This window comes from Metarhizium robertsii, assembly GCF_000187425.2.
Source record: "Metarhizium robertsii ARSEF 23 chromosome Unknown MAA_Scf_4, whole genome shotgun sequence".
Lineage (NCBI taxonomy): Eukaryota > Fungi > Ascomycota > Sordariomycetes > Hypocreales > Clavicipitaceae > Metarhizium > Metarhizium robertsii.
Genome location: NW_011942182.1, coordinates 3061454 through 3082528, shown reverse-complemented (window position 1 = coordinate 3082528; position 21075 = coordinate 3061454). Strand labels below are relative to the sequence as shown.

Sequence of the window (21075 nt, the reverse complement as noted above, 5' to 3'; positions counted from 1 at the left end):
TTGGGCCCCTCGATCAAGGGTTCTCATTATCGCATCACATTGCTTGATATATCCTCAAAAATTGCCGAAACCAATTTCTACCCCGAAACGCCGTTTTTTCATGAAAAGTTGCACGCCAAGTGGTCGCTTAAGCCTGCTGGTCGCTGAGGATATCGGAGTCACCAGCGTCGAGGATGGCCATGGTAGAGCAGCGGAAGAGCTTACCGCAAGCAGTGCCGAGCTCAATCTGTAAAAGAAAAGAGATTATGTAAGCCAAAGTGAACCCTCCAAAGTCTAGACGAAAGACTTTTTCTCTGGGTAGAGCGCAAGAAACAATCTTCTCACTTAGCAGAGACTTTGCCTCTCGAAACAAGATGACAAGTCGTCGCAAATTTCACATGAAGAGTAAATCGATCACCAATGGATTGGTTCGATTTATACAACAAGTTCTGTACTTACATTGTTTCCGGAAAAATGATGGATAGGAGCCTTGGACAGCATGGAGTAGTACTCGAGCTCACTCTTACGGAGAGGAGGAGTGTTGCCAGCAATGATGATCAGCTTGGCCTTGCCGGATCGCAACGATTTCAACGTTGACTTGTATCCCAACGTGACTGATTGGTTGAAAATCTGGTTAGCGGTCTATCCCAACAATGATGGCTGAGTCTTGGAAGTTCGTACCCTTTCCGGACTTCATAACAAGCGCCAACTTGGAGTTGATGCTGTTGGCATCCTTCTTGCTCTTCTTCTGAGGGGCCATCTTGTCGTTATTCGGCTCTCGGCTTTCTAAAGTCTGTAGCTGAATTGTTGGTGATGGAGAGTAGGATGGTGTTCATTTCAAAGGTCTGGAGGCGCGATTTTACCTGCAGTTTAGTGGAAAAAGATTTGGCGGGTCCGCTTGCATTGTACCAACCAATCACAATCCACCAACGTTCTGTTCCCAGCCCTAAAGACCCGAGGTTTAAGCGAGATGCACCATTTCGGCTTACCAAGAGGCTGCTTTGAAATCAAAGTAGTGCGTATTCCGAGAACGAGTGGCAGTACTACTGGTTCATCCCCGGTCTGGACTGATCTTGCTCAAAACACATCACCAACTTTAGGACAGCACCAGCAAAATCCGACAAGATGGCTCGTCGTCCTGCTCGTTGCTACCGATACTGCAAGAACAAGGTGAGATATTCTATCTTCGAATTTTCTACGTTGCCGCCGCTTTTCTTCTCAACCTGCGAAACGAAATTTTTGCGATGCTGGATTCCGGGATTTCCTACTTCTCTTTTGCGTCATGAAGGGAGATTTTGGGCAAATCCACACCTCGCCAAGTTTTTTCTACAACCGGAATCGCTGCAAAAAAATCATAACAAGCAGAAGCAAGTAGCTAACTCAATGTTCTGCTTTAGCCGTTCCCCAAGTCCCGGTTCAACCGTGGTGTACCCGACCCCAAGATCAAGATCTTCGATCTGGGCCGCAAGCGTGCCAATGTCGACGACTTCCCCCTGTGCATTCACCTTGTCTCCAACGAGTATGAGCAGCTGAGCTCTGAGGCCCTCGAGGCCGCCCGTATCTGCGCCAACAAGTACCTCGTCAAGCACAGCGGCAAGGAAGGTTTCCACCTGCGTGTCCGCGCCCACCCCTTCCACGTCGTCCGTATCAACAAGATGTTGTCTTGCGCTGGTGCCGATAGATTGCAGACCGGTATGCGTGGTGCCTGGGGCAAGCCCAACGGCACTGTTGCCCGTGTCAACATTGGTCAGATCATCATGAGCGTCCGCACTCGTGACTCCAGTAAGTTTTTGAATCCGTGACTCATTGCCAAGTTTTGCCACATTACTAATTGCTTTTCTTCTTCTTTAAACAGACCGTCACCTCGCTCTTGAGGCTCTGCGACGATCGCAGTACAAGTTCCCAGGTCGCCAGAAGATTATTATCTCCAAGAACTGGGGCTTCACCCCCCTTCGCCGCGACGAGTACCTCGAGCGCAAGGCTGCTGGCCGTGTCAAGGTCGATGGTGCTTACGTTCAGTTCCTTAGCAACCGCGGTTCTTTGGAGGACAACATGCGCCGCTTCCCCGACGCTTTCACCGCTTAAAGGGTTTGTTGGTTCATATGGGTTAAGGATGGCGTCATAGTGGCATGTCAGATAGGGACCTCTTAAGACAGGCGGTCGCAATTGGCAAATCAAAGAATAGTGCATTCGTCACAAATTTCTCACTATGCGTGATATATGATATGAGCGATGTGTAGGCTTGTTAACCACGTCTTCGGACGCACATAACCATGCCTAGATATGAATTATACGTGCGTATGACAAAACATTGTAGCCTTGATCTGATGGGGAAGATAAATAGGCTCATGGCGCAACGCTTTGCGAAGCAGACTCAAGGAGAATTGCCAACGATTGTATCACAGCCTGAACCGTGATGAATAGTGCCTAGACGATTAAGGCTTTGCGTGTACAATGTGCTGTCAGTTGATATCGATTATCGAGCCATCTTGCTCGTCGATCTACTTGCTGATGCGTACTAGCCTACGGAGTACCACGACTTGCCATATCAATCAATCTCATCTGCTCGGTCGCCGGAACCGGTGCGAGGCTAGTCATCGGACGTCGGCTGCGAAAGACCGCGTGACCTTTGAAACTGTCAATGTAGATCTCCAGCAATGGACATGACCACCATGTCACAATCAGAAAAGCGAGCCGACTCCACCGCCTAGATGCGTTATTTTTTTTGTAGAATAACATCAACTTTCAAGCTCGCAGTTTTCACCGTCTATTGTTCCTAAGTCGGGGCTGTCTTGAGTCGTGAGTGCGTGGGAACGTCATGGCTGCCGGCGCGTTTCATCCAGCCCAACAGGCTTGCTGCCCGTCCCTCCACTCTACCACGCTGCGTCAAATCATGGTGATTGGGACGCCACGGACGCGTGTTTCAATCAATCTAGATTCCATGTGGCCCAAGTAGGCATAATAATGCCGGGCTCTGTATGCCAAGAGGACGGAGTGGTTGCGTGACAACAGATGTAGCTAGTACGCTTGCTAGAATAGGAGGATAGGATGGTAAAGGTGTTCACTATATTTGTTGTTTTCAGTCTCTACAGCTACACATCAAAAGTCTGTGTAGTAGCCTTGCCCGATGGCCCCATCTCCAGCACATCTTGTAAGTTACTTTGTAGGGGAGGGAGTCGGGACCAATTTACCAGACGGGCCCTGTGGAAATGGATGCCAGCCGAGGCCATGGCGAGGATGCCGGGTTAATGATTTGGGCCACGCGACAAGCAAGCGGAGAACAACGCATGCTACTAGGAGCCTTCAGCTGATGGCGTCACTTGGTCGAGAAAAGAGACGAAGACAGGACCCTATTCTGGTTTTGGTTGTGCTGCCACGGACTGACATGCATGTACGGAGCAAAAAGTGTCAAGTACAATATCGTGTAAGGCTGGCTATCAACAACTACGTCATTTTCTGGCCGTCTTGTGCTCAACAGATGAGAACCGAGCTGCTGGGGACATAGTGGCCCTGTGGCCAACAATGCGATAACGAAGAATGGCATGGGACGAGAATACTCGGTACATACGACCACGTTGGCTGTAGCGCGGCGGCTCACTCTTCTTGCTAGGTGCGCTTATCGCCCCACTATTCACTGTCTGGTACTGAACTACTCTTATATATACTTTGAATACTTAATAATGAAATGTATTCACTTACCGTAAAATATATACTAATGGATTATAATATAATGCCTAATAACCAGGTACTAGATAGGGCGTGAGCGCACCTGGCAAAAAGTGTAAGCCTGCCGAGCAATTCGCGGCATCCTGTGCCTCTGAGCACGCGAGCCACCACTTTAGAAGGTGTGCTCCACTCGTCTCCTCTCTGCCAGCCTGTCAGCCTGCGTACGGAGTACGTACTCATGCTCAGGACGCAATCATGTACTACAGTGATACTGGAACTCAATCATCCAACTATTGGCTACCTTATTCTACTTGTACGTAGCAGCGCGCGAGTAAATAATGTCAACGACGCCTCCCAAGCGCGACTCAACTCGACAATTCACCTTAACGAGTCTGGTGTGGTGCAGGCCGGCAGCTGGCATCACCCTTGCAGGACAGATGATACATCGCAAATGTGCCGTAAATGACCAGGCCGTCTCAACAAAGCAATGGGGCTTTGGGAAGGAGCAAATGGAAGGCAGGAGCGCCCCTCCCACGCGACGCCTACCCCGGCTCGAGTCAAGACGATTCACCTGCGCACTTGAGGAAACACGGAGTACAAACTGAAATTTGGGATACCTTATCCCTGAGCACCAGTGGAAGTGGGCTGTTGTTCGGTCCGGTTCTACTAAGCTGGCCTCACCGTATCGCATTGCGCCGTCATCACTCCCGCCTCCTGGCCTGCTTATCATGTTGGCTTCCCTCTCACATCCATCTTCGACTTTGTTCAGCCTCTTAACCCATCATCTACTGCGCTCGCTTTCCAATTTTTCGACACTGCAGCTCGCCTATCCGCGCCCCTAACTCTTTGAGGAGTATCCTCTGCTCGAGGTGCTCGCTCTCTGCTCCGCCCTACCCGCGTACCACCGTCTCCAAATACTCGACTCCAGTGCCCACGCTCGCCGCGTCCCACTGTGCCGAACCCGGAGCCATCTAGCTGCAGCTCGACAGATAACGCTCTTATCGCATCATCCATTCCAACACCTATCTACCCGCCCACCCTCTGCATCGTCCCAGGAACAAGGCGGCATCATCACCATGGCCTTTCAGCAACCGACTCGCCAACCTGTGCAGCGGGCAGCTCGCCCGGCAGCTGTCCAAGACCAGAGTCTTGCCGTTGTACCGTCGACATCTGAACAAGGACTAGATGAGTCACAGGCATGGGTGCTGTTCTCACCCCCTACTGAAGTCACAACTTCATCATATCTCACAGAGTCAGAACACTCTGTAGAGACGCCTGGACGATCACGGCTGAGTGATGTTGGAAGCTTGCATACCGTGGCGAGATCTGAAGGTCCATCTCACGCTAGACAATCGACTTCCGTTTTGTCAGCTGTTGATGACGACGACGACGCTGAGCTCGATAGCCTAGACAGTCACCTCCCCGAATTTCGCTCCGTACCTGGTCTGAATACTCTGTCACCACGAGGTAGCCACAATGCTACTCCAGTCTTTCCCTCTCATGATGGTCTAGGCTCGTTCCGCTTTGATCGGCCTGTCCTGGGTGCTGATGCACAGGACCAGATATATCAGTTCGAGAGGTTCAATCCTCGCAAGTTTCGCCGGAGACTGGACAGCTTTGACAATACCCATATTGATCTGGACGAGGTTCAGACCCAAGAAGAGGATAAAAGACAGCGAATCGAGGCATGGCGCCTGGAGCATAGCCGGGTCTTACTTAACGAAGTTCAACGAGAAACGAGACGACAACGCAAGTCATTGGCATCTATGCACCGTTCACGGCGCAATACGGATGCTGAAACAGATAATCTAACATGGCATGATGAAGAGGCATTCCAGCCCCACACGGAGCAAGAGGGCTTTTTAGCGCGCATAACACGTACGGTAGTCAAAGATATCCTAGGCATCGACGACACTATGCTGTCGATTCTCTTAGGTGAGGAACTGCCTGACGAGGAGGCACTTTCATCTACTCCGCGAGCCTCCCAACTGAGTAATCGTCCAATTTTGACTACCTCGGACGAGCCCTCATGGCAGATCCGAATTCTGGAAAGGCTATCTAGGGAGCTTGGTCTGCTTGTTAACCAACTATCACCACATCCTGGCGCATTTTCTACCTATTCTAGGATGCAGCACTTACCTCTTCCGTATGCTGGTCTCCCAGTCATTCCAGAATCTAGCGATGTTGGCATCACTGGTCCAGTGACAGAACCCGAGAGACGCAGCCAGCCATCTGTTCCAGAATTCCAGCCTACTATGCACCAACATTCGCAACCAATTGGAATCCCAGGTCGGAGGCAGAAGAGTGACGGCTCTGGAAATGATATTGACATGGCTGACACCGATTTTACCAAAGAGGAGTGGGAGAAGAGTCTGGATATCAAGCTGGTATTCCGCTACCTTGTTTCACGTTTTGCGTCTCGCTCTGGCAACTCCCCTACTGTTGGCACGTCACATCACGGTACACCGACTCAACAGGACACCGCAGCCAAGGTGGCCCGCGTTCGTCAACACCATCCTCTCATCGCTCGAACGCGGCAGGTAGAGCGTCGGTCGTTCAAGGCTGTAGCACCCAACAGCCCAGTGGTCTTGCGCCACCACAGCAGCTGCGCCAGCCAAAGTACTAGGCGGTCGGCTCGGAGAAGTAGCTGTTCATCAAGGCACTATTGGGATATCGGTGGCTCTCTCGGCACTGGGTCGGTCATTGCCTCCAACGGCCCAATGGGAAGCTGGGGTGAAGTGTAGTCTAATCACGACGCTGCATACCGGAGTTCATACGCTCTATGGACTGAAACTTGTACAGTATCTAACGAACAGATGTTAACGGAGTTTTTGATCTTTTCCTATTTGGATTGAAGTTTTGGATGGCCGGGACACGCATAAGTAGAGAAACAACATATACACTACCCCGAACCATACGTATTTAGGCACTGAATATACACGTTGATGTAAAGCGGCCGGCGGTCACGTTTCTTAGCAGGCCTAGAAGAGGAAGAAGGCGCTGCTGCTGCCGGTTGACGGGCCATCTGACCGCCTTGTCAGGGTCCGATGCCTGCACTGCATGTATGACATTCATCACAACTTGGGTCGCTGGAAATGTGCAACTCAAATTCAGCCTGGGCTCCTCTACAACCTGACGAAGTAAGATATCACGCAGGCTCCTCTGCCACCATCATTGTGACTGGTTCGAGGACGGTGTAGATGCTTGTTGGGGGAGTTTTGTAAGCGAACAAACTGCAAGGCCACTAGTACTCCGTATTGCTATTGGCTGCGCTGTCAGCCTGATGGATGGGCTTCACTGGGGTTGCCGGTGTCATGTCGCCTCATTTCCGCCAAATGCGGAGGCAAAGACATCAAAACCGCAATATTTTCTGCGTGACGTTTCCGTGAAGTGCTAGGGGCCCGGTCGACTTTTGCTAGGGGCCCGGTTTTGACCCACTCCTTGCTGTTTCTGGGCTGGCAGTTGGCTGCCACCCCCAACAGTACATTTTCAGTACAAATACATGGTCGCGATTGCTCTCAATAAAATCAAGAAGTAATTAAATAAATACACGAGTTTCTTAATAACGCCGGCGCAGGCAGGCTCTAAATCGCTCAAAAACGCGATTCCTAGTGCTTTTACTTGGTGTGTGTACTTATGGCCTTATTAAAAAAAAATCAAATAATAGAGCTTTTTAGTGTTCATGTTAGCTGCCATGATATTATATGGGAAATGTACCTGTGAGGCTGGCAGTAAGTATCGTGGGCAAAACCGGGCGCCTAGCAAAAGTTGACCGGGCCCCTAGCACTTCACACGTTTCCACATCGGGCCCACTATTTCACACAATCCCAATTTATCGCCATCGGCACATCTTCATATACATCCCTGTTCTTGCTTTTGTTTCCTCGTCCTCGTCCTCGTCCTCGTCCTTCTCCTTCTCCTTCTTCTTCCTCTCTTCCTCTTCTCCTCCTCCTCTTCTTATTCTCCTCCTCCATCATTGTCGTCTTTGTCACACAGCTTGTTTCTTCAGTCAGACACGGTAATTTCCAAGCTACCCTTATCCGCCAATTGTGGTCTATCAATCCTATAAAAGGAGCCTGCGTTGCACGACATCGCTTTAACGCTGGCTACGACGACGACAACCATCTATTAAGTGGCTGGGGAACATCGCCCAGGAATAAGCTATGCTAAGTCCAGAGACAACCGTTGCCATTGTTGCACTGGTAGTTGCGCTCCCGCCAGCCGTGGCTGTAATCTGGCGGTGGTATAAGAGCCGCTCTCAAGGAGCGCGAACCACCAGCTATCGAGACGGTACGTTGCCATGGGCGTGGGAGCGATGGGCAATTGGACAAGAAGGAAAACCATCAAATACATACATGTATTTTTATACATGGAGGGAAAAAGCTAACTAGTTGGCGGCAAAGAAGAACTATCCCTGGTTCCGCGCCCGGAACAACATCCGCTGCCTCTGGAGTTCCTGCATTGGGCCGCCGACGATGCCCGTGAACCACCGGCTGTACGGCAGCCGGGACATGTACGCGAGACAAGGTATATTGCTGTCGCTTATCACGCAAGGGACTACGCGGTCTGATCAAGGTAACATTTCGCCATGTCGTAGAAATACTGCCCCGAGGTTCGAGTTGGAGCAAGAATTGTATCGGCTCCTATACACCTGATTGGTTGGTGGTTAGCGGTCGTCGGCAGGGGCGCAACCATCAACGATCTGTGGGGACGCGGCAAGCCTGCCCGACCTCGTCACCCATCTTCGCCAACGGCGGCCCGTGGGGCGGGCATACGCAACCAGACTCTTTGCACAACGCGAGGTGATCTGCTGGATGCAAAGGATCATACGGGCGTTTGTACAATGGCCAACTTAACTGGGAGGCGCGCATTGGTTGTGATGGGTTTTAATAATGGATGTTTGGAGTACGGAGTAACTGGGTGGGCATATGTGGGGAGGAACCTCGCCATGCTCAAAAGTATACTCCGTATATCGTCAATAGAGCGTGTTTCGAGCTTTATGGCCCCAGGAAACTCGAAACCAAGTCCCGGCGAGCGGTTAGATTGAGGACGTCGCAGGAACAATTCCGGGGCAGCTGGCAGCCCCATATCAGGGTGTCGGCCTTTTCCAGGACAGCAGCACTTGTCACACGTTCACGACCCAAGGTGAGTTGTGGGCGTGTGTGCGTGAACGAGCGAGTGGATGCGGACAAGGTCTGGCGCATTCCACACATGGCGCCATGGTATCGACACAGAGATACGGAGTACGCATACAATACATATGATGGATTTGAGGGTATGTATGGATTTTTGCCATTGGGCCTTGGCCGCCAGCCAATCCATTGGTCGCCCGACTAGGCGTGTTTGTTGCGGAGCCGTGTCGCGCACAAGACGGTTCCCGATGCATGGGCGGACGAATCTCCCACGTCCTGGATCTTGACTGCCGGTCGATGGCGCGATAGGCTGCAAGTGCCAATTGGCGGTGCTGACGAGGCCACCACTTGATGTGATGTGTGTCCTGGTTCCTTGCAGATTGACACCATCCAGATGCTTGGTGTGCGCCGTACCGAGTACAATACCTAAAGTACTTAAGTAGTCGACATGCTATTCCTGAGGCCTCTATCTTCATACCGCCCGTTGAGTCAGAGGTTGCGCGTTGACCCCTCTCTCGTACCAGGAGAGTCTACGTGCTCGAGCGCAGAAAGTCACTCGGGTACGCAAGATGGCCATGCCTTTGGGCTCTCAGATCAGATGATGCATCTGCAGAAACGCACAGAATGTGTGTGTCGCGTCTGGTACTTGAACAACGTGCCCCAAACACATAACCCGGCGCCGGACCGGCCTGTCCGCACAGCTGGAGTGGTTGAGTGCCGAATGCCTGCAAGATGGCCCTGAGGTTCCAGAGCAGCATTGGATACTAGAACCACTGCAAGACCAAACAATGGTCGCTTGAGGGCTGCATTCCGGGGCAGAAGCAGTGATCCAGATGTCCCGATGCTACTACTTTTTAGTGGAGCAACTCCCGGAACGGGTTCCCAGGCGCCGCCATTGGCGGGACGGCGCGACAGCGGGGCGCATCCGTCCATGTACTTTTCAGAGAACGTGAAGGCGTAAAGCGCGCGACTTGGCGGGGTAGGCTTAAGCTTGTGCTCTCAAAAATACCTGGACAGGCGCGGTGGTGAAATGCTCGGCGTCATTCAAGGTGCCAGGCAGGCCAAGGCCATCCAATCCATCCAGGCTCGGCTCTTTATGGTTCTAAGCACCCATCGTCCTTGAGCCGGGGCAGCTTTAATGTATGCAGCTGTGACTCGAAAGCAAGACGCAATTGTGGATCTGGGTGAGTCGACGCTGATGCCGTTGAGCTTTGGTGGCTGACGATGCCGGCGTTGAACCACACGTCTCCAAACCTGTCTGTGGGATTGGATGGTAACATCAACGCCAACGCCCGTCAGCTGGGCAAAGCAGACATTGGCTGTTTTGAGCCACGCCATGCAGGTCGACAAGGCAGCAAAGCCTTACTGATGTCGCCTTTTTTGAGCCGGCTTTGGGGGTCCTGGGGGGTGTGATGCGTGTCCCGAAATGCACAAGAGCTGCTGCAATGCTGCTGTCGGTCGTCTTTCTGTCTTTCTCCACCACCCCAATGTCCACCCTCGACGTCCTGAAAGTCCTGGTTTCTCTCCCATCCCTCCGCCTCATCTGGCCCTGCGACCTCCAGCTGCGTGACGACCTTGGCTCCGCTGCCGTTATATTTCTTTCGTTGCCCAGCCGGTGGCATCTTGCGCCCGATTTCTGCTCCGAATGCGCTATATAATTCTCGTCCCGCCCTCGTCCTGCTCAACTACTTAAAGGGCCTCTCATGCCACTCGGTCCGACCTCAGCGCCAGAAGCTCGACGCGACAGTCAATCGGAATATAGCAACCACCACCCATCTTGTTCGTCCCACCTCGCCTTATCTCCTGCGGTCTGAATTTACCTCGTGCCTGTTGAGAATCATCATTCTTTTCTTGAGCTGACTTCATTCCCACCCTGTTTCCAGTGCAATGAACTAGACCATTGCGTCTTGCGAGCGACCCTGCTGGGGCCAGCGTAAGCCGCCTGGTCACGACAACCTGACCGAGCTTCGCGCGAGCCGTTCTTCGAATTCTGTTATCGTGTCGAATCGTGTCTCATCAAATACGCTTCTCCCGCGATCCAATGGCCGCCAACCTCCCAAATCCCTCAAACACGGGCACGAGTCCATTCGATATATATACTGATGCTGCTACCTCGTTGCCGCCGCCTTCTCCGAGCCTGCCTAATGGATCGTGCAATTTTGTTGACCTGACGCCTGGGGCCACCGGAGCAAAATGTGGATGCCGTCGTTTCTGGCCTCGCCAGGCGATGGGGAATCCTGTTGCTGGCCAGTCTGGATGGTGTATGTGCGCTCATCACGCGTGCTATCACGATGAACGATCTCGTGATGACGCACAGCAGCAGCAACAGCAATTGCCGCAACAAACTGGTTTCGCGCCCCTTGGACAAGAAAATGAGAGACCCCGCACCGGACGCGAACCACTGAGCCCCGTCGTGGATGCATCTATGCAAGGTGTTTCTACCGTACCCGGATTTGATTTCGCTGCCTTTAGTCCTGGCATTCCTCTTTCCTTTGTTCATGAGTTTGAGGACACTTCGAAGCAAGAGGCCAGTCCCCATCCTCTAGGCTCCATGCCGGATACGTTGGCATGGGAGGAATATCTTCAACAGCCGTCGCAGTGTCCAAGACCACCCTCCGACCCTATGGCGTTGCCCCCTATTCCGTCCCAGTTTCTGATGGCCTCTCAGACTGGTTCCACCACCTCTTCTATTCAGGCCAAGTACCAGAGACCATTTGCTGGGAAAGGTCTTGGTACACTTGATGTAACTCCCCCTGGACCCCGCTCACCGCGGCAACAACAACAACCACCACCATCAAAAGTTGATAAAAATCTTCCAAGTGCTGCGCCTGCGGACCCTGCCACATCAAACGATGACTTCGTATTTGTTGACCGTAATGTACAAGGACTGGCAACGTCACAGCCCGACACTGCTACTCAACTTGAACCTCGAGCTACTGCAGCAGCCCATAGAATTTCCCGAGAGACTCTTCGAAACCTGTCAGACGTAGTGAGTGGTCATGAACAACGTCTGGACCGCCTGGAGACTGTTTCGTTCTCTGCAAATGGGCATGAAGAATGCGTCGATTTGCATGACCATATGGATTTACGTGTAACTGAACTAGAGCAGAGGATGGAGGGTGTAGAGAAGGTCATGGATGTTGCAGGCTTGACCAACAAACAAGCCGACGGAGAAGACGATGGTGTTAAAAGTGTCTTCTCGACAGCTGCAGGCTCTGCCAGCCGGCCAAACCCAGAAGAAATTATGTCTCAGATCGACAGCCTGCGAGCCCAAGTCACTCACCTTCAGTCGTTTCTCCCATCACATGGCCACGCATGGACAATCGAGGTGGTCTTTTTGCCATTTCCACTGAAAAGACTCTGGCAAGAACTCTCGCAGTTCAAAAACGATGCCAGCATTAGCAATGACGATTGGACGCAAATCCCCATGACACTCAGTAGCGCAACGTTGCGGTCTCAATCACCGTTTGGCGGCGACTGGACTGTTTCCGACCACGACGCGGAGTGGCTTTACCCCAGGGCCTGTGGTGATAAAAGCACTCAGGACAAAAGGCTACGGAGCCGTGGTCTAATACAAACCGTGTCCTTCTACGGCCCCGATGCCAGAAGCGTCCAAGCCGGCATCCACGAGGCATTTGGTCCAGTCTTTCGAACCATGGGCACTACCCCCCGACGCCAGCCTACTGACCCACGTCTCTCAAGGTACCTTGGACTCCAGGAATCATGGGCACCCCTTCGCAAAGTCCGCAAAGAATCCCGGCTTCGATTCCTCAGCGCCGCCGAAATGCTGACCCCTACATTATGGGACGTCAGCTTCCTGCACTCGGTAGCCATGAAGTCTGCCGAACCTCGACTCTTCATTACCCACCCAGACGCCTACATACAAGACTATGAGGCATACGAGTCCGGCTGGGCGTGGCAACGAGTCCGTGAGATGGACCGTGTCTCACCAGATGTGTCGGAATCCCAACAAGTCAAGGAAGCTGACGCCATGGAGCACTGCTGGCTGTGGAACGAACAACTCGATGAGGCCCCCAGCATTCCGACGTCACTCAACATGCGCCAACGCCGCCAGCACACTGTCTCGCCAGCACTCATTTCGCTCGAACAACCATGGCGATCAGTCAGCCCCGCTGCCATCCGCCATCCGTCTCCGATGCTCTCCTCTGGACGCCGTCCCGCCCCGCGACTACCTCACATCCGCACGGCCTCGGCCCCCCTAACAGCCCAACCCACCCCAAGCGCCGCCAGTCGTCGCAGCATCGTCTCCCACGGTGTGCAACCATCCAGGCACTCGTCCCCCTTCGGCCGCAGCTCACACCAAGGCATCCAGAAAAGACGCAGCACCCGCTCCCCGAGTTACCTGCACCACACGCCACGGTGGACCGCGTCTCCCAGTCCGATGCCGTCTGCCATCAACGATCGTCAAGTCACCCGCGGCATGACGCCGCCCGCCTACGCCACGCCCTTCAGCAATGCGCCTCTACAGGAGTTGCGCCCCATACGAGGAGGCAGCGTCGCCCGTAGCGCAGTATCCCACATGGCCATGGAATACCCAACAGACGAGCGGTTTGAAGTAGAAATCTACGACAGCGGCGAGGAGTCATACCACGACGGCCAAGAGAGTATCTCCAGCAGTGAAGACATGACCCGGCCTTCGATTAAGCCAGGACATGCAGAGCAGCTACCTGAGGACGAGCCGTGGCCCGGCATCGAAGATCAGGAGGGCTCTTCCAACGGGGAAAATGTGGACCCTGACGACCCCCAGGGAGACAGCGAGGGCAGCAGTCAGCCGTCCGAGTATCCCAGCACGCAGCGAGCGTGGCCCGGCGATGAAATGGGCTTTACAATCCACGAGGACGAGGAACAATGAAGAATGTCAGAGATTTGAATACGTTTTGAATGGGGATATGTCTGGCGTTATGGATGGACGATGAATCTGGACATGTAGATACTGAACCTGATACTTGGGAGCTTGGACTTTGGGATATTTATTACAGATCAGATACCACTCATCTTGTGTTGTATATACTCAGAAATTTATCACTTATGCCACGCGGTTTGTAGACGACTTGCAGGCGGGTTCAGGAATGAGGAGATGGGATGGGTCGTCATTTTGCATCTCTGAGATGAATGATGGGTCGTATTTGCATCTCCCGCGTCGCCCGGCGGGCTCCGTAGTAGTGGAGAGCTCTGCAATAAATCGACAATATCGGAGTCTCCACCAGCATCGGCGTCGGTCGTTGCGGGTCGTGCCGCGTGGCATCCGCAACCGATCGTCCCTTCTTGACGGTCTTGGCATGTGCCCCGGCCCACCAGCAATCATCAATCACACTGCATTACGGCGTCTGATGAGGGGAGCATTGTAAGCATTGAATTTGTTTTTCTTCTGGTGTCCAATATATAGAATGGGTGGCTCAATTCAGCCTTTGTAAGGACCCGGCCACCCTGGCTCATGTCATATGGTATTCGCGGCAAGGGGCACAAAAGGCATATATACTAGATAATTGTCTAACAGGGGTCCTCTATTTTCGGCAAATTATAATACTAACGGGGAATATAGCTTCGCTCTGTAGTCAAGTGAAATTACAAATTATAATACGGAGTAGTTATCGAGTATACACAAAACGATACGCAACTCCCTCCCCCCCCCTTTTTTTTTCCGCAACAATCGAGGCACACGTATGTACCAAGGCACAGACAGAGCTACGCCCGGCCGTAGTAGACGGTGAACCCATTCGTGACCTTAATTTTTTTGAAAATATTCTTACCGCACATGCCCATGTCCATACTACCCACGCCGTGGAGCTCCCCCGCGCCGGCCGAGTTGGACCAGGGGTGGTAAATGGTGGCCTCGAGCTTGGGGTAGTTCTCGCAGCCGCCCGGGCTTCCGGGCTGGCGGATGTACTCGACGAAGCCGAACCGGGAGCGCTGGATGTCGCCGGCGCCGCTGGGCAGGGTCCAGACGCCAATCTCGTGGGTCTTGCGGGTGACGGTGTCGACGAGGAGGCCGCGCCAGGTGTTGGCGTCGCGGACGTTCTCGACGGTCAGGTTGAAGGTGTGCGCGTAGTCGGCAGGCACGTCGATGGCGCAGGTGACGCCGTCGCGGCTGCCCTCGGCGCCGCCGAGCCCAGGGCCGGCTTGGCACGCCGGGTGGCAGGTGGCCGTGCCGGCCTGGTGCGAGGTGAAGTTGGCGCGGAGCATGGCCTGGCCCTTGCTGTTGTCGGGGCGCGGCTGGATGGCGATGTGGCCCTGGCGCCGGACGCCGTGGAAGCCGAACTGCTGCGAGAGGTAGTAGCCCTGCTCGCGGGAGGTCTTGGCCATGTTGACGGGGAACGTGATGTCTTTGAGGCCCGACTCCGGGCCGTCGATGAATTTCCACCGGAAGCCAAGGCGGACATTGTACAAAGCAGGGTTGAACAAGTTGAAAGCATAGGCCAGAGCAGGGATGCAGACGCCGGCGAGGACAGCGGTTGGCTTCATTTTTTCTCTCTCTCTTTTCTTTTCATGAACAGAAGATGGAATGAATGGGCTTGGTTTGTTCAAAGAGAGTGCAAAGATATGGTTTTTTTTTCCAAGATGGAATAGTATGGTGTATTGAAACGATGGAATTGGCTTGGTTTGTTCAAAGAGTGCAAAGATATGGTTTGTTGTTCAAAAAGACGGAATGGTGTGGTGTATTGAAAAGAATGGAGAGACATATGATGAACAGCTTTTCCACAGACTCTCGTCTTTCCATGGCCGCCTTATATGAAAGCATCCGCGAGCATCAATGGTCGATAGCCACGCCGTGTTTAGCCTCACGGTAGTCATGGTAACTAAAACATTGGGATATCGCGACTGGAGCTAGAGGACGCGTGGTAGATGATGAGCAGAGGCGTCATTGAAAAGCTTCTAAGCGGCGCAGGGGCACACACGTGGGCACCAAGTGGCCCTCGTGTCATCATAGAGGAGCGTGCAGAGTCGGATCAAGCCAACATGGAATTGTTTCAGACGTCACTGGAAACGGAACAAGGTACACATGAAAATGCGCTCCTCCTTGCACCCATTTTGCATCCCGCTGCGTCGGCGGCAGGACAGGGCCGAAGCCGAGAGTGCAAGCCGATCCACGACGCATCATACCTTCCGGGGCGGCAGCTGCAGAAAAGTCTTCAAATGTTCCGTCTTGTCCCCGGCTCGCCTTAAGGCTCCTTGTTCTTCCAATGCCGAGGCCATAGGCTGCTGGGAGCGTCGGGCCCATTTGGTTGTCCTCACTCATGCCACAGTCGCTCACACGTCTTTCCATCGTTTCATTTCCATCATCTATGACCATGTATCCAACTGTTCCAATCCGAAGCGCCGGGTATCAAGGGTCAGCCACCCTCCACTACGGTCTAATGCAATTCAACACACAGCCCAATCCGAACCCTGAATAATGAACAAACTCCATAATTGACACGCGACACCGCAACTAATGGGTGTATACATTTCCGACAAAATCCCCCCCTAAAAAAACTCCATACTTCTAAGGCTTGTACTTGTAGATTGCTTCCCTTCCGCGTCTAAATCTTGTTTCGGTGTACAAACACCACCGGCCATCACCTTTTATATCCATTGATGGAATATGTCTTCATGAAACATGAACAGGGATGACCTCTTTTTTTTTTTCTTTTTTTGCTTTCGTCTATGCGCCCGAGAATCATGACTAGTACCAGGTCCCCTTTGGATCAAGCTTGTATAGAATCCGGCATTGGGGTCTCTGGCACACCTTGGATCGGTCAAGTTGCTTGTACTTCGGCCCACTGGGCCCAGTAACGTAGTGGTACTGTCCAAAGAGGCGCCATTGCCGGATATCTGCCAAGGTGTACAGGCGGTCGCCCCAGTAGCCGTCATAATGGAACCACCCCGTCGGTGCATGGGGGTTAGAGGACGCGGGCACAAGGCTCGGCGTGCGTTTGTGACCCTCGATAGACTCCTCATCCATCTCGGTGTGCTTCTCCAATTTGTAGTTGTAGTGGTAGGCGTAATTGTTCAGCGCTGGATCCCAGAGTGGACCTCTGTCGCTGACGTCCTTGAGTAGCTTGAATGGCAGGACATAGGGGTGGTCGCCAGGCGTGGCATACATGGCGTGTGAACCAACAGCCGAGTAAATGACGGGGCGATCACCACGTTTCTCTACGGCATCCCATGCGTAGGCTTGGCCGCCCTCGTGTTCCGAAAAGTAAATGCCTTTGGGAACGCCATTTTGAAACCGCACCATGGAATGCTCCCAGTCGCCGACATGGTTGCCGAAGCGGATACCAAGAACTGTCTGCCCCAAGTTGTACGAGTAAAAGAAGAACCAAAATGCATCGATGATGCCCGATCCCTTGTCTACGATAACAAGGACAGCGGGAGCTCGAGAATAGCCGTTGGCGTCGGGTTTATGTCCTCGGCGTTCGAGGCGGGGCTCACGGGACCGGGATCGCAGTCGGCGCTGGGAGCTGCGGAGCCGCGGGTCGGAGATTCGATGCAAGGGAGTATCCTTGTCCACATCGAACCAAGTTGTGCGTTCGCCTCCAGCAGGTGCACCACTGCTATGCTCGCCCTTGTGGCCATGACCATCTCCATCGTCGTCAAAGGGGCTAGGAGCATTGTCATGGCTGTGTAGCCAAGTGGGCCGGGTTTCGACATCATCGAGGCTGTGAAGAGTGATAACGCCTTCGAACTTATTGAGGCGGTGAAGATTGTCTAGCGTCAGTTTGTCATCGGTGATGTTGACCAACTCATCGTCAACGACGACTTCCATATGGCGCACATGCTCGCGGATATCGGATGGCCAAAACTGCTCGCCAGAGTACAGGTGTACCAGGGGTGCGTGCTTGAGAACGTAGTCGGGAATGTCCTTGAGGATTCGTCGCCTCTCGAAAGTGTTTCTCTTCTTGTCCTGTCTTTTGGCAGTTGCAGCGCCGGACTCGTCGGATGTTCTGTCTTCCCACGACAGGGGTTCAGCGGATCTCCTGCGAAGCTCGCCCCACACTTGGTCGTCAACGTTGTCGAGGGACACAGCGTCCAGGTTCGGCAGCGAGGCGGGATCACGGCGCAGGTGATGCAGGCCGCAAAGACTCAGCCAGCGACACAGTTGACGGTCAATCCAGTAGGGGCTGCTGCTCACCCAAAGGCTATCGCGGGCTCGTCTGGCTGGGCCATGCGTCGTTGGGTCGAGGACTCGCGGGACGAACCAGGCAATGAAAGAAGCCACCAACAATAGCGCCAGCACAATGCTGCCGCGCCGCAGCCAGTACATGGCTTCCTGAGGCCTACGCACAAGACGCGGGGGCCAGTATCCTCCTATATGGGTAGATGATTAGATTCATGCAAACAAGGCGGGTTTCGAGACGGTTGCCGTGCTGTGATTCCAGGTTGCGCTGAGAACCGGAGGCAGCGGCAACAGTTGGGCGTGGTGGGGGCGGGCGTCGCAAGGCTTCGCTTCGAGCATGTATCGTCAACCCGGCACGTCTCGGAAAAAATCACCGCGGCTCGTTCAAGTCCGATGGTAACGAGGTAGAGAGCGAGAGAAATCGGGGATGTCAACGAAAGTGACGGGCAAGCCGCAACGGCGTTGATACGGCCGGACAGTGAGGGCAGAGGGAAAGCCAAGCGATCAAGGACCCTTAGTGCACGGTCAGAGTAGGCGAGGTGGAGGGTGGTGCGAGACTGCGAGTACCGAGGGCAAGAGTGCAAATAGGCCAGCTATATGTGAGAGCATAACGACGAAATGAAGGGAACAGGGCTCGCACAGTGACAGTGCCGTCGCCGACTGGTCGAGCAGCGGAGATGGGAAGGGAAGGAAAGGGTTTGAAGAGTTTACACGGCCGTCAAAGAGGCGAGTGAGGACAGGCACGTACGAAACACGCACAAGCCGGGCTAGTCATGCATCGAGGCTCTGCAGGCCGCAGGGTCGAGAAGGCTGCGGGAGCGGGACATGGGAACCCTCGAAACCGACAATGCCGTTTGGGCAGGCACCTGTTGCCTGTTACGCCGTACGGAGTCGTACTTGCCGAGTTCTTCGTTGGGCTGGTGCGCTGGTGGGCCAGATGCGAAGCCACCGGCACCACTGCGATACATGGGGACGGCGGCGCTTTCCTCGGACGTGCATGTATCCACCAAGTCGCTAGTCAGCGGGACACCCCCCCGGCTTGCCACGCTCCCGTTGACCTCGAATGATTGGACCTTGCCTCGTTGACATGTCCCTCCGGCGCCGGAAGACCGTCAGGGCTCCTTCCTGAACACGGCTTCGGTTGCTACCCCATCAGGAGTCAGTTAGATGGCCACGAGAATCCAACCAACGACCGCAAGCTGTGCAGAGGCGTGGCCACGGGCCAACGTTGGCTACGAGTCCGTGACCGCATTTTACATCACGACTTTCATGACCTTGGGGTTGCGTCCTGCATGACCCCAAACCATCACATGCCCACGCCGCCACGCCAACCACCACCCGTTTCATTGTGCATGAATGACTGTGCCTTTGTACCACGTCTACGGAGTACTCGGTGCGCGGTGCCGACTCAGCACATGGACCACCACAAAGCCCAACGCTCGTCAAGCCTCTCAAACGGTTCAATCACATCTTCGACGACGATGCCAACAAACAACAGAGCCTGGGAGCCAATACTTCCTCCCCGCAACTGTCGCGTTGTCGAAGCCAAGACTCTGGGTGGGATTCCATTGACACTAGCAGGGTCCACGCCCCGACTTTAAAAGCAATCTCTCCCACTCTCCAACTGCCATCTGGGGGTTTGTAGACAAGACAAACATTTTTTATATCAGATTGTCCCGGCAAAACAAAGAACCCTGCTCCATGCCTTGTGTCGAGCGAATCATTGGCCCTGATGCCATGTCGTGATGACACCTCGGGCTGGTCATTCGACAGATGTTGCGTTGCACTCAGCCACAGCGAAGTCTCTGGACTCGGATCTGGAACGACCCCGACCTTGCTGACCGCTGATTGCTGCATTCCTGATGCCAGGTAGCTTGACCGTCATTGCAAAAGGGAAACATTGTGAAATAAAAAATCGTTTAACGTTGATGCCCAGATCTCCAATCTGGCGAACCAGCATCGATCCGCCCGCCACATGGTACGTCTGTGTGGCTTCCTATTCAAGGTCTTGCATGTCGGATTGATTGCCTTATTGACGGTTGCTTAGAGCCTAGGAAGTGAGAACGTGAAGCCATCCATCATCATACAGCCACGGGTCGCTTCACGCCTACCCAAGTCAGCTTGGTTTTGCGGCATGTTGAGGCCATGTGCATTATCTGTTGGCAAACATCTGAAATCATCTTGACTGGTTGCTCCGACTTTAGCTTGGCCCTACGAACAACCTCTCACCAGCCTGCGTGGACTTGCGACGCCACCTTATTACCAAGACATCGACGACTCGACTATCCCTTTGGGTGTTCGAAGGTGCCGATTTTATACCAAATAAGGATATTAACCAATTAAAAATCTTAATATAAGAGATATATTAATATACTAGGATATTATATAAAGATATAAGTACTATTTATCTTTATATATATAAAAAAAATACATATTTATACGCACTAAACCAAGTATCTCAGACAAAGCGGGCCCGGTACGCAATCGGCACCTTCGAACACCCAAAGGGATACAAAAGCTAAAAACCATGGCAAGCAACGGAATCCAGGCCCAGCACACAGGGCTCGCACGCAGCCCAATAGCCCATCTGTTTTGTGGCACTAAGGTTGACCCGCGGCGTAGACGCTCCTATTGTTCAGCGGATTCCCTGAACTTGTTTTAGTGTAACTTGAACTGGACTGATGGCATGGATAGTACTCACAAATTGAGATCACAGCTTGGACTTATATCAGGGAACTGTAAAGGCTGAAAGTATGTGATGACATAAACTTTAATAATTTTGTCGCTATACACTATCAGCGGTAAAATTATGATCATGTCTTGCGGATAGTACTTACACTTGTGAAGTAAGCAACAGTAAAGGAAACATGGCATTTAACCAGAGTAGGCAGTAATAGTGCAGATAAGTCAAAATTCTTTGTGTTTTGGCGAGAAGTGAAGCCATGACGTGGAGGAGCAAAAAAGAAGAAGAAGAGCCAAGAGCCAAAAGCAATAGGGGGTGTGCCGCTGACTAGCGATCTGATGGCTATATGCACGTCAGAGGAAAGCGCCGCCGTCCCCATGTATCGTAGTGGTGCCGGTGGCTTCGTATCCCTTTAGGTGTTTAAAGGTGCCGATTTTATACTAAATAAGGATATTAATTAATTAAAAATCTTAATATAAGAAATATATTAATATATT

The 21075-nt window shown here is 53.0% G+C and overlaps 7 protein-coding genes across 7 annotated transcripts; 3 read left to right on the top strand and 4 right to left on the bottom strand.

Annotated features, from left to right (window-relative positions):
• Window positions 1-127: 127 nt before the first annotated feature.
• MAA_03052 (Ribosomal protein L30e) lies at window positions 128-739 on the bottom strand (the record flags this gene model as incomplete). The annotated part of the gene is made up of 3 exons (XM_007821050.1): window positions 128-226; window positions 439-593; window positions 661-739. The coding sequence occupies 3 exons, from the start codon at window positions 737-739 to the stop codon at window positions 128-130; spliced, it is 333 nt and encodes a 110-aa protein (XP_007819241.1).
• Window positions 740-1104: 365 nt separating this feature from the next.
• MAA_03051 (Ribosomal protein L10e) lies at window positions 1105-2064 on the top strand (the record flags this gene model as incomplete). Its single annotated transcript, XM_007821049.1, has 3 exons — window positions 1105-1149; window positions 1377-1761; window positions 1835-2064. 3 exons carry the CDS (start codon window positions 1105-1107, stop codon window positions 2062-2064), a joined length of 660 nt encoding a protein of 219 aa, XP_007819240.1.
• A 2657-nt stretch (window positions 2065-4721) lies between these two features.
• Window positions 4722-6389, top strand: MAA_03050 (uncharacterized protein; the record flags this gene model as incomplete). The annotated part of the gene is made up of 1 exon (XM_007821048.1): window positions 4722-6389. One exon carries the CDS (start codon window positions 4722-4724, stop codon window positions 6387-6389), a length of 1668 nt encoding a protein of 555 aa, XP_007819239.1.
• A 3683-nt stretch (window positions 6390-10072) lies between these two features.
• MAA_11126 (uncharacterized protein) lies at window positions 10073-10399 on the bottom strand (the record flags this gene model as incomplete). Its single annotated transcript, XM_011413092.1, has 1 exon — window positions 10073-10399. One exon carries the CDS (start codon window positions 10397-10399, stop codon window positions 10073-10075), a length of 327 nt encoding a protein of 108 aa, XP_011411394.1.
• A 419-nt stretch (window positions 10400-10818) lies between these two features.
• On the top strand, window positions 10819-13650 carry MAA_03049 (uncharacterized protein; the record flags this gene model as incomplete). The annotated part of the gene is made up of 1 exon (XM_007821047.1): window positions 10819-13650. The coding sequence occupies one exon, from the start codon at window positions 10819-10821 to the stop codon at window positions 13648-13650; it is 2832 nt and encodes a 943-aa protein (XP_007819238.1).
• Window positions 13651-14483: 833 nt separating this feature from the next.
• MAA_03048 (uncharacterized protein) lies at window positions 14484-15260 on the bottom strand (the record flags this gene model as incomplete). The annotated part of the gene is made up of 1 exon (XM_007821046.1): window positions 14484-15260. The coding sequence occupies one exon, from the start codon at window positions 15258-15260 to the stop codon at window positions 14484-14486; it is 777 nt and encodes a 258-aa protein (XP_007819237.1).
• Window positions 15261-16461: 1201 nt separating this feature from the next.
• MAA_03047 (vacuolar protein sorting-associated protein) lies at window positions 16462-18042 on the bottom strand (the record flags this gene model as incomplete). Its single annotated transcript, XM_007821045.1, has 1 exon — window positions 16462-18042. The coding sequence occupies one exon, from the start codon at window positions 18040-18042 to the stop codon at window positions 16462-16464; it is 1581 nt and encodes a 526-aa protein (XP_007819236.1).
• Window positions 18043-21075: the final 3033 nt, after the last annotated feature.